A 14149-nucleotide genomic window follows, 5' to 3' on the forward strand; every position below is an offset into this window, starting at 1 on the left:
GAACCCGGCTAGGAATGTAAATTGTGACTTAGATGCATGTGCCACCTGCCTTAGACATATTGTTTGCGAAATACTATTTTAATTAAAAGGCTGCTCGTGCTATTGTTATAGGTACGTATGGCAGATACAGTTTATTAAATTTAAAAGGTAATTGAAGCTAATATTGTTTAGTCCTTTCAATGTATTAGCGTTGTTTCATTAATGCTATATGAATCACAAGATGTCTACATTATTTATAGGAATATATAGCAAGAAATTGATGAATTTAAGATTATGTACGTATTTTCATACATAATAAGGCACGAAAAGCTAGACAAAAATAACTTGTAATCACTATAAAACTTTAACAAACTCGAACCTTTTTATCTAAACATCTTAAAGGGACGCTTTTAAATAATTATAACACATAGATTAATAGCACCAGCGACACTTTATAAATTATATCAATTTCGTATTAACATTATTCGTACATCACGCCAAAGAAATGTCCTTCATATATAATACATAATGTCCGCGTAACAGTTGGGATCCTACCTAATCGTCGGACACATTATACTCCACTTGCAATCACACACAACAATTCAATAAAAACGTCATATGCGCTAACACTTTAGCACATCAGTAGTGAAATATAAAGATAACCATCAGCGATTTTAAAACGCTGATGGGGTAATGTAGCGTGGTCGCTAAATGAATTAGCCTGAAGAGGAATGGGGTCGGCCAGTCTGGCTGCGTTGGCATCCGTCCTAACGACGACGCGCATTCTCAGCTCCTGCTTGCCGGCTATTGCGCACTCGTTTATTCGTATTTGTCACTTTAATATGTTTTAAAACTAATTATTTAGAAAACAATAATATTTTGCTTCCATGATCAAACAACTTCTTCAGTACTGTAACAATACTAAGTGTAGAACCTGATCTACAAGGACTCGATTATACTTTTGGTGGTGTTTTATTACAAAGGAATGTATCACCAAATGCTTGTGAGCGGTCATCGAGCAACTTCTTGTTGTCGATCTTTGCGTCAAGTACGTTATGGTTTATTCGAAGAATCTTTTGACCTATGTTCTTCCTTCACGAACCATATATAATGAAAAAACATTACAGCTGTATCTTTCAAACAGATATAATTATACTAATTCCTAAAAATACGAAAGAACTTACCAGAAAGCTCTCCACACGGAGAAGCCAGCGGATTGTAGCGGCAGACTCACCGCCAATCCTTCTGGGAAGTTTTGGATGCCAATACCTAGCGCCAAGTTTCTGCAACAAAATAGTTCTCTTAATCACTTCTCCTTGCTCGAAACTCACGTGAAATCCTAAAATAAATATGCTAATATGTATATGATAAATAAACAAATTGAGAGAGTCATGACTTCACATTGGGAATATAAGATTTGCAAACTTAGAAATATTCTTTCCATTGGAAATATCATAACTAATTAATTAAAAATCGTATTCAATCAAAGAGGCAAATTCATTATGTCTGTTTGCAGTTCTGGAGTCTAGTGTAATTAATAAGTTTTAGGAGTTCTTTTTTCTTTTTCCAACTCTCATTCTAATATTGTCTTTTCTTAATTCATATAATAATGCGTTTCAATTGAGATAGTAGAACAGATGTTGTTGTTGTATTGTATTGTAGTCCCTGACCACATATGGCTACCTTTTATAATTTTGATCATCACACAGAACACATATTTGCGCTAATTCAGGCCAGGCACAACAAAATAGTCGTTTCGGTCCGTGCACGAAATAACCCAAATACCTGACCCCTTCAGGATCCAACAATAGTTCGGACGATTACGAAATTCTTCTTTTTACCGGTACCGTTTTAGATGCAGAAGGAATGCAATAACATTCCACAAGAGGGCGTTCCTCCCTAGCTTTCTCGCTTGCACCTGCTCCGACTCTAGGAATGCTAACTGTATAGCCTCCGTCACCGTTAAACTTAACTATTCCTTTTAAAGGTCATTACGAGTACATGTTACGTAAGATTATATCATAGTTTGCAATTTTATCAAGGAGGTCTCGCTGCGTCTGGTATAAATAAACTATATACGACTTACGATAAAGGTTATGTCGGCTTTAAGCCAACCCTTGCTGGCTCTGAATATGTTTCTTAGTTTGTATTGTATTGATTGCTACATAAAGGACCATATTCTAGATTAAGAATTTTAAAGCGCTTATATCCTTTTCTGCACATTGTTATGAATTATATGCTGCTTAAAAGCTTATATTCCTATTGTAAACAGCGTAACATTGATGCGATTATAATGGCTCCATTAATGTAGGGCTTGGAAATGTAAAAGATCGTAATAAAGCTGAGTTTCATCAAGGCCACCGAACATACGAAGCTGCACAATCCAACTTTCTAGAAAGCGTTAATGAGAAACAACTGTACATATAAGATATCTTGGGTTTCAAAAGAGTCGACAACCGAAAATATTTGTAGGCACTAATAGCGACGTAAACGGAAAACTTGGAAATACCTGTTAAAAGGGTTAACTTAATAAACATGCGCGGCGAAGCCTTTGAGTTCGGTGAAAGCTGTCCGCTACGAGTGGCGCACGCGCAGCCGCTACTGATCAACTGTTGAGGGGCTCCTTACTACAGATTTTACCTCGTTGTAATTAAATAAAAAGTAAGCTCTATTGAACTAAGATAAAAGGATAAAAGTTTTATCTCAAACTGAAATGTCAGACTTATGTGGAGTTGACTGACGATACAAAGAAAGTCGACACTACTTTGGGTATAAACTCCAATAATTTAAACGGTAAAATTAGTGCAATTAGTAATTATAGCCCAATAATATTATCCGTATGAAGTGCTACCTTTTCATGATTTATGTTCTGTTATACATATACTTATAAACATAGGTATTTTAAATATAATACCAGTACATTTTGCTAAATTGAGGAGTCCCAAATGCCGATAGCGCATTTAACTTCAACAAAGAATTTAAATAGTCAGCAGTTTTATAATAGTTTGATAAAATCGTTTAATTACATGTCGAGCGTGCAAAAGCATCCTAAATTATTAATTAAACTCTTCATATAGGTTAGTGCCAAGATTGAAGTTTCTGTGAATCATTAAATTGTAACCTAAAATATAGGCAATATAACTTAATTTTCTACTTATCATGGTTCAATGAGCGGTAAATATTGTAGTTTCAATTAATTTTAACAAAACATCGGAGAGTAGCTTATAAGAAATCAATTATTTATGTTCAATTATTAACAGTTTGCTAACCATGCTATGATTTAGCATGTAACGAAATAGCGGCGCGTAACCTATTATGTCAACAATCTATAGAAATTTTGTAAGTGAACGGTGTAACGCTGACTCCGGATACATCCGAATTCCAATTACATCACAGACGAGACCATTTCACTTTCCGACCTACCCGGAAGTGAATTCCTGAGCGCGAGCATACAGCGCGGCCGAATTCCACTGGTCGGTTCGATTCGAAACTTTATATCGAGAGCGGTAGGGTTCACGACGCGGCTCCCCGCAAAAAGTGTCAGAAGCGACCACGAAATGCTGAAGCGGATGTGAATGTTCGAGATACATTCACACGAAAACTGACTTAGTTTTCGAGTAACAGAGTGTAAATTATCGTGCGGCCTAGCGGCGGCGGTCGCGAAAGTAGTGGCAACTTTCACGGCTGGGATGGGGGCGCGGAAGGCGGCGCGGCGCGGCGCGGGGCCCTGCGACGCGACGGCCCATTGACGACACCGTGACCTACATACCACGACTCCATTCATGCCGCGGCCTCGCGCAGCCGCAGCGGCTGCAGGACCTCCCGTGCTCTCTCTTCTCCTGCGACACCCAAATTACCATCGCGCGCTTGCGACATCGCGTCTGCGGTTGCCGCAATCGAACCCGAACATTACGGGTTAAGCTGAGGCCACGGCTGCGACATTGCAAATACATTCAATACAAATCTCCTAATATTGCGCTAAGGCAATATACACGAAATACTTTCAAATTGACTATTTGATTAATAACACGTTATACCGCAAATGTATACATGGTAATAAAACAACGTATCGTAAAGTTCTGTTATCTATCTACATAGGCCTCGTATGAAATACGTTAAGCGAGAACAGTTACCCAATTAAAAGAAACTATTTAGCTAAAAGCGATCGCCACAAAGAAAGTTCGATAGCTAAAAAGCGCGCTTAACCTCGGCGAGTACAACGTACATAAATGTCGTGTGCATTTGGTTCTATAGAACATGATAGATTAATTGGTAACTGGTATCGCGAGGTGGCTGTGGAGAGTAGGTATCTAGCGGAGTGCAGGCAGCCTGCAGGGGCGCGGGGGGAGCGCGCTGCCAGACAGCGGGGCTCCGCTGGGAGACCAACAACAGCCTCTTGCATTGCTAGAGATCTAGAGATCGCCGGCTGCTCCACTTCGATTAACATTGCATATTTTATTCGGTGAAAGATGTTTTTGCGTTGCGATATGGTTAGCCAATCGTGCGAACATAGAAACGGTGTCTCGTTTATTTCGCATATTTTGTTTCTAAATGGCGATAAATGTTTGGCATTAGGAAATAAGAGATCTTCATTATTTAAGTTCAGAAAATCTTACCTAGTATGTATTGATTAGAATGTTATTTGTGTACAGTACCCATAAAATTTATGTCCACTTATTAGAAGCTAAGAACAATGTTAAGATTTGAACTTTAGGTAATCACATAAAATAACCATTTAATAAGGTAGCTATGTAATAAAAAAGTTATATTGTTTAACAACTTAATAATCATAAATATGTTGAAATTGATTACCTAGTAGGTAATCAGTTTTTGACTTTTACAAGCACAGTTAAACTATTTGTATAAGTTTCGCAATTCTAATTATAAAGTGAATTAAATATAGGTACATAATTGATTCAGTTATAAACTTAACTAAATATAAATAAACTTTGCCTAGCTGGTCGACGTATGTATATTAAGTGATAAAATCATTATGATAAGATCCTTTGAACTAGTTAGTTCAAAGTTATAAGTTACTTAAAGCCGTGCAAAAGAAAATAATGTAAATAATATAAGTATTTTCTGGGGTACTTAAATTTTTCGTAGACAACGAAAAATATACTTTTGAAATAAAGAAATCTGTATTTTTCCATCCTAGTAAACTCTCACTCACTATAAGATACGTCGTTAAACAACATTGCATTAATAGGATGTATATTATGTGAGACTCAAGTTTCGCCAATCTCTTGTCGATCGTGCTATAGTTAAGTGTGAATAAGTTACTATTTATATCTTTTGGGGGCCTTGTGTGTGACTATTAAGTAAATTTAATAAAAAACAAAGTTGCTCAAATCATAATCCTCAGCCCACCCTCAGTTACGTATACATCGCAAAATCTATTATTATTTTCACCGAATAAAGAATTTCATGCATTAAATTTTTTACGACCGGCCGCATCGGCCATATGAAAGAGATCCATCAGATATACATTAAGATATCGATTGAAATATCAAAGTACAAAGCCCATGAAATAAAACTAGTTCTATGTTGAAGTGCAGCAAGATCAGCGTCGGCGCCGGGCACGTCACGCGACCGCATTCCATGGCGCCTCCATTCATGGGGCGCGAGTGAGAGACTGTACAAGACCTTTGGTCGGAACGAGAAAGGAAATCGAGCGCCGTTACCCTGTATGGGAATGCAATTCGTAAGCACGCGCACGGATTCGACGCCGGACTCGCTGCGTTCCATCCGACGGCCGCGGCTCGGCTCCGTCCGCCGAACATTCCTTTAGCATATCTGCCCATGCGTTTGTTTGCATACGGCCGGTGTGATTTGATCGATCGCCGGTTTCCTGTGAGAAACACAGGTTGTTTATCGAGTCAGGTGGCTCGGTGCATTACCGTTACCTTTTTTGTTGTGGCCGCATGCAATCTCTCAACTATGCTCTCGTTGAAGATAAGAACGGTTTGGACATCGTATGAAAAAGGAAATGTATTCATAACGCATACAAACTTAGCCCAAATCCGCTGCTACAATGGATCCGTATAACAAAGCAGCTACATTTGCCAAGTACAAAATTATATTACCTAGTAAGTGGAATGTGGTTGGACATGACGACGGCAAGCTTGAAACAGGTTAATATTACTCAACCTTATGTTTAGGCATATGCTAGTGATAACATTTTATCCTTAACGTTTACAGCTTGAGTTTCACCAAGCAGTTATTTGAAAGCGGCAATATAGAGCGGAGCTCGTTCTGCTGATTCATATCCGCTTAAAAGTATGCCAAATAAGAGTCGAGAACTTAACTATCTTAAGCACTTTTCTAAACAATTGTTGTGTCAAAACTGTTATTGATTGTAAGCTAAAATATAAACATTAATGTATTTAAGGAAAACAGCCATACAGCTACATTAAGTGGCCTTTCTAGATTATTCAATGACGAGATCATTCTGAAGCTGAAGATAAAAAATTAAAAGGACGCTTCCGATTATAAAAAGCAAAGGGAAATTTATAGGGGCACGAAATAGAATTCAAGGGCTTTCATAAGACCTGCGTTACTTATGATATCAGTCGCATAGCTGATTACGTGGTGGGCAATTTGTTCAATGTCACAAACTGGAGGCTAGCCAAAAATGTCACAATACAGAGAAAGATGTAAACACAGCCGCATTCTGATTAAAAATAAGGATGAATCGGAGGAAGGTCGTCTTGTCTGCACGAGAGATATCTCGCCAAAAATGACTCATTAAACAGTCTATGATATGTATTTTTGGAAATGTAACGGTGATCGCACTTTTAAATAGACATGAACACTTCATGTTGAAATTATTTCGCTCGTCTCGTTTTAAAATAATGTGTTAGCTTAGTGCTTTATTGTTAGTAAATTTACATATCCATTCTATAAATTTACTCATATAAATGCTACTTATTTCTACTCCTTTTAATCGAATACTGACAATTCATTCTAGATAATTGTATAGCAATGATATTTAAAAAACCGGGAAGTAACAAAAATAAAATGTACTTATTGCAATTAAATAACTAGTTTGTTTGTTTGCATTGGATTGGCTACGAAAGTACTGGATCAAATTGAAAAATTTAAGTATTCCCCAAAGGCTACATTTGAGTATAAAACAATATCTAGCCAGGCGCAGCCGGGCGAATAGCTAGTTATAGTTATAAATAAGTACTTTTGTAGATAAATATTTGTTTTTTTTTTTCAAAACATAGGTACGTAAACTTTGATCTCCATATAATATCTGAGTCAGTTGGTCCAATCAGGAACTGAGGATCACAAGAACAATGTCGCACTATGATCATCGATAACATCACCTATATGCAAATAAGTATGATATCACAGAGCAAAGTACACCTAAGTACGGTAAGTATGACAACGCATTCTAGGCGCCAATGCGGATTTCCTTCGCTCCTGCAACATTCCTAGCGAGCTTCAATGATGACTCGATAGTATTAATCACGATCTAGTGTACCTGTGCTTCGAGGACTAATTGGCACCGTTTATTAGGTTCTCGTTTTATCAATATGTAGTGACAATTGCTGAAATTGGCTTGTATTTATATTTGGAATGAAACGTATGTTAAGTATGTTCGCTACAAACAAAATATTAGCACATGCATCGCTTGCTAACTTCGAAATGATACGCTCATCAAAAGTTTGGAAGTTGATAATTTCATATAGGCGAGCATTTATCCTTTGTTATTACAAGATCAATAACCTATAACAAATACCTAAATTCACGAAATGCTTACATATGCAACATAAGAAGTTGCCACGTCTTCTAATGTGGAATAAATATTCAACGATGCTCCAAAAGCGTGTGGTCTGGGGCCTACTTCTAACCGTAACAGTATTATACGTATACAAATGCATAATATAATCAGTAATTTTATACATCAAATAGCGTCATGGCGATGCGAATAACATTCCACGTTTAGGTCGTAAACAGACACGTGCAAAAATGCCGTAGCCATTACTCATCCATTCATCAAGTACGTCAAGGGCGGAGTCGGGACCTTCCACCGAGATTTACTTATTACCATCACTGTCCGTTTAGGCTTGGGACACACGATTGGAAATTGGTTACCAACTAGGATTAATATCAGCGACATCTTTGGATTTATTTGAACGCAGATGAGCCTCTATGAAAAATTCACTCTCTTGTAATGTGTCGGCGCCGGTTAAAGTTATATAATTAAATTTTAGGTATAATCACAAACGTAAGCAGCCGTAATTATATAGTAGTAAAGTAGAAGTAAGTACAACTACAAAATACTCCTGAATTGACATAGAATTGTCTAGACGCTGCTTCTCCAGCCGATACTTTAATATCGCCAACTTGAAAATACACCACAGAATCTTAGCTTTATTAGAATTGCTTAACAAATAACTCGCATTCAATGTTGTCATTTGCATCCGAACATTGTTTAAGGAAGACGTTACACCTTTGTACTTCTGTAAAGTTATAGTAGCATTTCCATGAAAACTATAAACACTTCATAGCAAAAAGAAGCAATTTTAAATATGAATACTAAATTTTAAAAATACAATTTCTTCATCAAAACATAGGTACGATAAAATTCAATCAAAATGTTAAGTGTATTCACAGACTTACTGGGTAAAACGATGCATAAAACAAGAACCAGTATAAACAATCATGACTCAAGTATTTCTCATTAATGAATATTGTATTTTCCGTAACAATTTGAAATAGCCTGTTGTATCATTCTTACTTTGAACTCATGAATGAAACAGGCTTGTGCCCAAATCTCGGCAAACTTAATCGATTCATAAATTAACCTTCTCGATGCATCGATATGGAATTATTCTATACAAAACATGGCAAGCCTTAAAATTATTTATGTTTATCTTGCAGTTATTGCTATTATATAACTTGCAATCTGCGACGAGATTGGAGTGTACATGTTTCTGGTTAAAGTTATGTTGTATGAATAAGAAAACCTACGTACGTATGTAATGTAATAAAAATAGTTAGGACGATACTTTTCATTGCGTCAAGTCTTCGACTCGAAATTCAGACAGCAAATTTTGTACATCAAGAAAATCAATATACAAAACTACACGTACGTTTTTTATTAATTGTATTTTATTTGTTAATAAATAACTTATAATCAATTATAGTAATGTAAGCTTCATTTCGGAACACGTAATACCCTGCAATTGGTTAAAATAATTGGTGCTTTTATTGGCACCGTAATGACGTACGAATATGCACGGCTGACGCGCCCGGCGCCTGCCGTGACGAACGACGGGCTTATATAATCAGCCTCTCGGTTCTCTTGAAATGCACTTGACGTATGCAATTCTAGCTATGAAAAAGGAAATGCACATTTAATTGAAGCCGTTTACGCAAGCGCCATACACGCTTTATCAATAACATGCAGTTACCGGCGTTGTTTGTTGCACATTTGCAAGTTTGCAACTCGAGAGTGGACAATAAATGTCACCGCGCCAAGTGTGCTGTAAAAATTTATCTGATAATGTATCGAACAAGATTACGATTAAAGTTAAAGGTTTATTCTCGATTAACGAATAGGAGAGGTATAGAAATTGGCACGTTGCGAAACCTCGGGCTATTAATACGGGGCTGTGCCTTTTACAATAATGTCACTATCACGCCGATTATGGGTTTCTAGTATGAATCGGCTCCAATCATGGTAGATGAGTCATTAGCGCCGTTCGGTAAGGAGGCGGCGTCCGGCGCGGGCGCACAGGAAATCGTAAAAGCGCATCTAGAGCATCGGCAGCGCACATCTTCCGGAAACACGCTTTCCGGCATGCCGTGCCTTGCTTCCTAATATCCTTCGCTTTATGAGCACTCCGTTTACTAAACTCTACTATTTCGAGAGCGGAACTCGAATCGCGGAATGCGTACGTTTGATTTGATTCGTTTCTGGTTAACGAATTGTCCAATTTTATAGTTTTTATAGGTAACGCTTAAGGTTTTAATTAAAGCTCGCTTAATCTAGACAAGGAAACTAAACATCGAGGTCATTGAAGAACTAACTGTGTAATTAATATAATAAAGCATACATTTATGCGATTAGGTACGGGGACAGCTTTGAACTTTTTATCACGATCAATTGCAATTTGTTTCGAACTTAAAAATTCATTTAATTAAAAAACAAGTAGTACAGAGAGAGCAAGTAAGTACAGAGACTCAGGAATGTGAATCAAATTTTATTTTTTAGGTTAAACAAGACCTACGCGACTCGGCATTCAGGGCTACTACAGAAAGGAATATTGAACAATTTGAAAAGCTATTGTTTCCAAAGAAAAAACAAACAAAATGTAAACAGTTGCGCATTCCATTGGCTAGTGCACGTGGTACATTCCACCGGGGTCATGCACCAGGGCGCGCGTGTGTAAAAACACGTGCATCGACTGAATTTTATGTCACACTTTTACCCGTTTACAACAAATTCTGAGTGGATGAGAATGTACTGAGAAAATCAAGTATCGTGCCGTTAACGTTTTCGGCATAAGGACATTCTACGGCGGAAACAAGAACAGGTCTATTGAAGGAAATTAAATTGCACAACTTTTATCGCACTTTTTCCGTAGTTTTCTTCAAATAATTTATTAATCATTAATAAATACATATTTGTAAGCAATGGCAATATTTTAGTCATAATATGTGAGTTTATTAGAACAGGGATGAAATCTTTAATATTAAACTAGTCATAGTGCTTAGATTCTCAGTCATATTACAAAATTTTCTACATACACTAAGCACAATCACAATATTTACAAATACCAACATACAAAAAGACTCCATCAAACATCTGACGATATAAAAGCGACGGCGATATAAAATAGCATACTTTAGTAGACGTGTTGTAGGAATTAGGCGGCATTCCATCCTGTTGGGAAAGCGGCAGAAAGTTCGGCATGCAGTTGAGAGGCGGGGGAGGAGGTAAGGCGGGAGAGGGGGGAGGGCGCTCGGAGGCTAAGGAGGAATGCGACCGGACACAACCTCGCGTCCCTCCCGCTCCGTTCCCAACATTTATTCTTAACTCGACACTTATCAGCTTCAATGTACCCTTCAATCGGTTTTCTGTTGCAAATTTCACTCCTATGAATGTCTTCATTTTATACGTTGTTTAATTGATTATATAAGTGATTCGATATGTTGCAAGTATACTCTTATACATATACACATGGAAATTTGTTTTTTTTTTATTTGATAAAGCTGGCAATGGAGCTAATGCGTTGTTCACTTTATGGAGTAAACGATAAGGAAAGAATTGACTTTAGGTCTTCTTTTTCGAGCTGCCGAAGCGTACTTACTAGTCTCCCATATTCAAGATCTCTACCAATGTCCACAAACAAAATTCATGAGAATAAACAAAATACTTATAGTGCAGTTTGAACGCGGTTCATACAATACAAGTACCAATGCAATTTCATCGCTATCACCGTAAAAAATCCATTGAGAGCGGCCACAATTACTCCTCTCAACGGGGTGTAACACAAAATCAGCGAAATGGCTTCAAAATTGAGTCGAGTGAAGGCAGATTATTTCTGAATCGTAAATTACAAGAGCGCGATCGGCGCCGGCGCCGGGAGGGAGCTTGTTACGATATTTGAACAAATTCCCGCCGGTGTTAATCTGCATAATAACAGCGGTGGGTACAAAGCGGTTGCCGACTCCCATTATATTCGGGGCTCGGGCGCCACCCTCCTTCGCCGGCCACCTCGAGGCATGCAACGCCGCGGTCACTTTACCTGTACGATTACGTGGAACGGCCAACTAACTACAACAGGCCTCTGTCAATTTCCTTATCGCATTAACAAACGTCTGTGAGAGCATCCTTTCATTAAGATTTGCTTGATTCGTTCATACAGACCAATATATTGTTTAGATGTGGTGACCACTTTGAATATTTAATTGTTGTTTAACAATCGATATTTTTGGTTTATTAAATTTGTATCAATAGGTATATATCATGTCGAGGATGGTAAACACTTCTCAGATTATAACGTAGAACTTTCATAAAAATAATGAAACGAAGAGCTTTTTTGCTTACAGCTAAAATAATAATTTTGTTATTCATTTGCATAACGTCAACTGTGAAAGTACTTTGTACTTTTACTCAATAAAAAAAAACATTAATAAAACAAATTACAATTATCCTTTACATAAATCATCAAATGCTATTTATGTTTTATCTTTTTATTATAAGCTATTATTTAATTAATTTTATGTTCACACATTAATTTTCGATACGGACGTTAATTTTTAGAAAAAACCCTGAAAACGGAAATCGGTACTTTAAATTATTTATTTGTTAATCAATTAAGTATAAATTACATCTACCTAAACTTATAGTATATTTTGAATTGAAATAAAATAACCTTTTATAAAAAAAATAATCTAATTGATAAATATAATTGGCACTTACGACAATTTATTTAGCGATTTATATTGGTAAATTTATGTTTAAGATATAATTCAATTATGCGCATATTTCTGCGTTGACAATTTCTATACGTTAAGGCACTTGCGAACATACAAATTACACGTGTTAAAGAAGTGTGAACACATGTATAGCTGTTTTCGTATATAATTAACAATAAAGTCTGAAATATTGGGACTAACAGTCAAATTTATATCAAGACTTCATCGACGGTACAGTTAATTTGTAAATAAATTGCAGATATGTGATAATTATCACCCATAGCTCAGTAAGCTTAGGTCACAATCATGTTCGCTTATTTGTTTTTAATATTCTCCTCTATACCTAAAACATTCTTTTTAATATCTTAAACATTCTTTTTCTTAGATTGGAGCTAAACCATATTCAGTGCAATCCCTTCAGTCAATACGCGTTAATATAATGTTACAAATAACATTGCACTGTAATAACATGTTAAGCGTTGAACGCAACGCTGTTGGGGTTGGGACTTTGCTGAGTTTGCTTGCTATCTGTTATTATGACATTCCCGTCAAGAAACTGTGAACATATTTCAGCGAGTTCTTTGTCCTAGAGACAAAAAATCGTAGCGACGCTTACGATCATTCAGTGAACTAGGACGAGGCCTTGCACCCACGCGGCTACGCAGACGACGCGACAAATCGTCAAGGTTGACTTCAATGATACGGCGCGCCGGATTTTTCAGTGAAATAGTTTCATCGGATGGCTGTGTCGGCAGTCTGGCGGTGGCGGGTCGTTGCCCCCGACACGACATTTGGTCGCTAACACCAACATTCCTTGCCTCTTCCAGCACTGTTCCGTGACGAAATCATGTCAATGATCAATAACTGAAGTACGATTTGTTTTTGTTTTCATCCTAAAGAAACTACAGTCTTCGATGTATCGGAATATATTTTTGTGTCCGGTTCCTTCCAAAGCGGTATAGATGTTAACATTTTCACAAATCGCCCTTTCTGTCTTCAAATTCAACGCTTAATAGGTTTCAGAGTAAAAAAATATTGCCGTTGAGTTGAGTTTCTTAACGACAAACAGCAAAGAGTTTATAAAGTTAAGTATGAGACGGCTGAAAAGTTTTGAACGAGATGATCGGATGTGAGAGGGAACTTCTATATTTAGAAGAGTTCTATCTATTATACTATTATTATAATTAGTTAGGGAAGCATTCTTATCATTTGTGCTGGCTATGCTTTAACCATGCCAAAGATTTTTTTTAAATTTGGACTTACTGAACCCTCTCTATATCGCGACGATTATTATTAAGAATTCAACCATAGCATCTATATTAAAACAGTTTGAACAGGCTGCTGCATCAAGCAAGGGAGATGCATATCCGATATATTTCAGGAAAATTCATAGCATAAAAGCGTTCACTATCAAACTTATAACGGTGTCTCATTTCCATTATTAACTATTTATTCCAAGGCGAATGACTAACACGTAAACAAATATAGTACAAAATATGAAATCCAAACTAAAAACAAACAATCCGCCTTCATGAGATTGGAACACTATAAATATTTCAGCTAATTACCATGATTATAACAGTGATTCAACGTAAACGTCATATCGACTAACTGACCGATTCACCTTGTATGAAATTCCATGGCAGAGACCATAATCAATGACGACGACATTCCTTCATAGTGATTTCATTGATTAGAATTAATAAACGATTGCAATGTTAATACCTTT

At 36.9% G+C, this 14149-nt stretch overlaps 1 protein-coding gene across 1 annotated transcript in view; it reads right to left on the reverse strand.

The window, feature by feature from the left end:
• Nucleotides 1-14149, reverse strand: part of LOC119840885 (zinc transporter ZIP11) — a 39614-nt gene that overhangs the window by 14719 nt on the left and 10746 nt on the right. Inside the window, exon 5 of the mRNA XM_038367662.1 lies at nucleotides 1164-1262. Within this exon, the coding sequence (XP_038223590.1) occupies nucleotides 1164-1262 (99 nt within the window). The remainder of the gene's footprint in view (nucleotides 1-1163; nucleotides 1263-14149) is intronic.

The sequence above is a fragment of the Zerene cesonia genome, chromosome 7 (genome assembly GCF_012273895.1).
Source record: "Zerene cesonia ecotype Mississippi chromosome 7, Zerene_cesonia_1.1, whole genome shotgun sequence".
NCBI lineage: Eukaryota > Metazoa > Arthropoda > Insecta > Lepidoptera > Pieridae > Zerene > Zerene cesonia.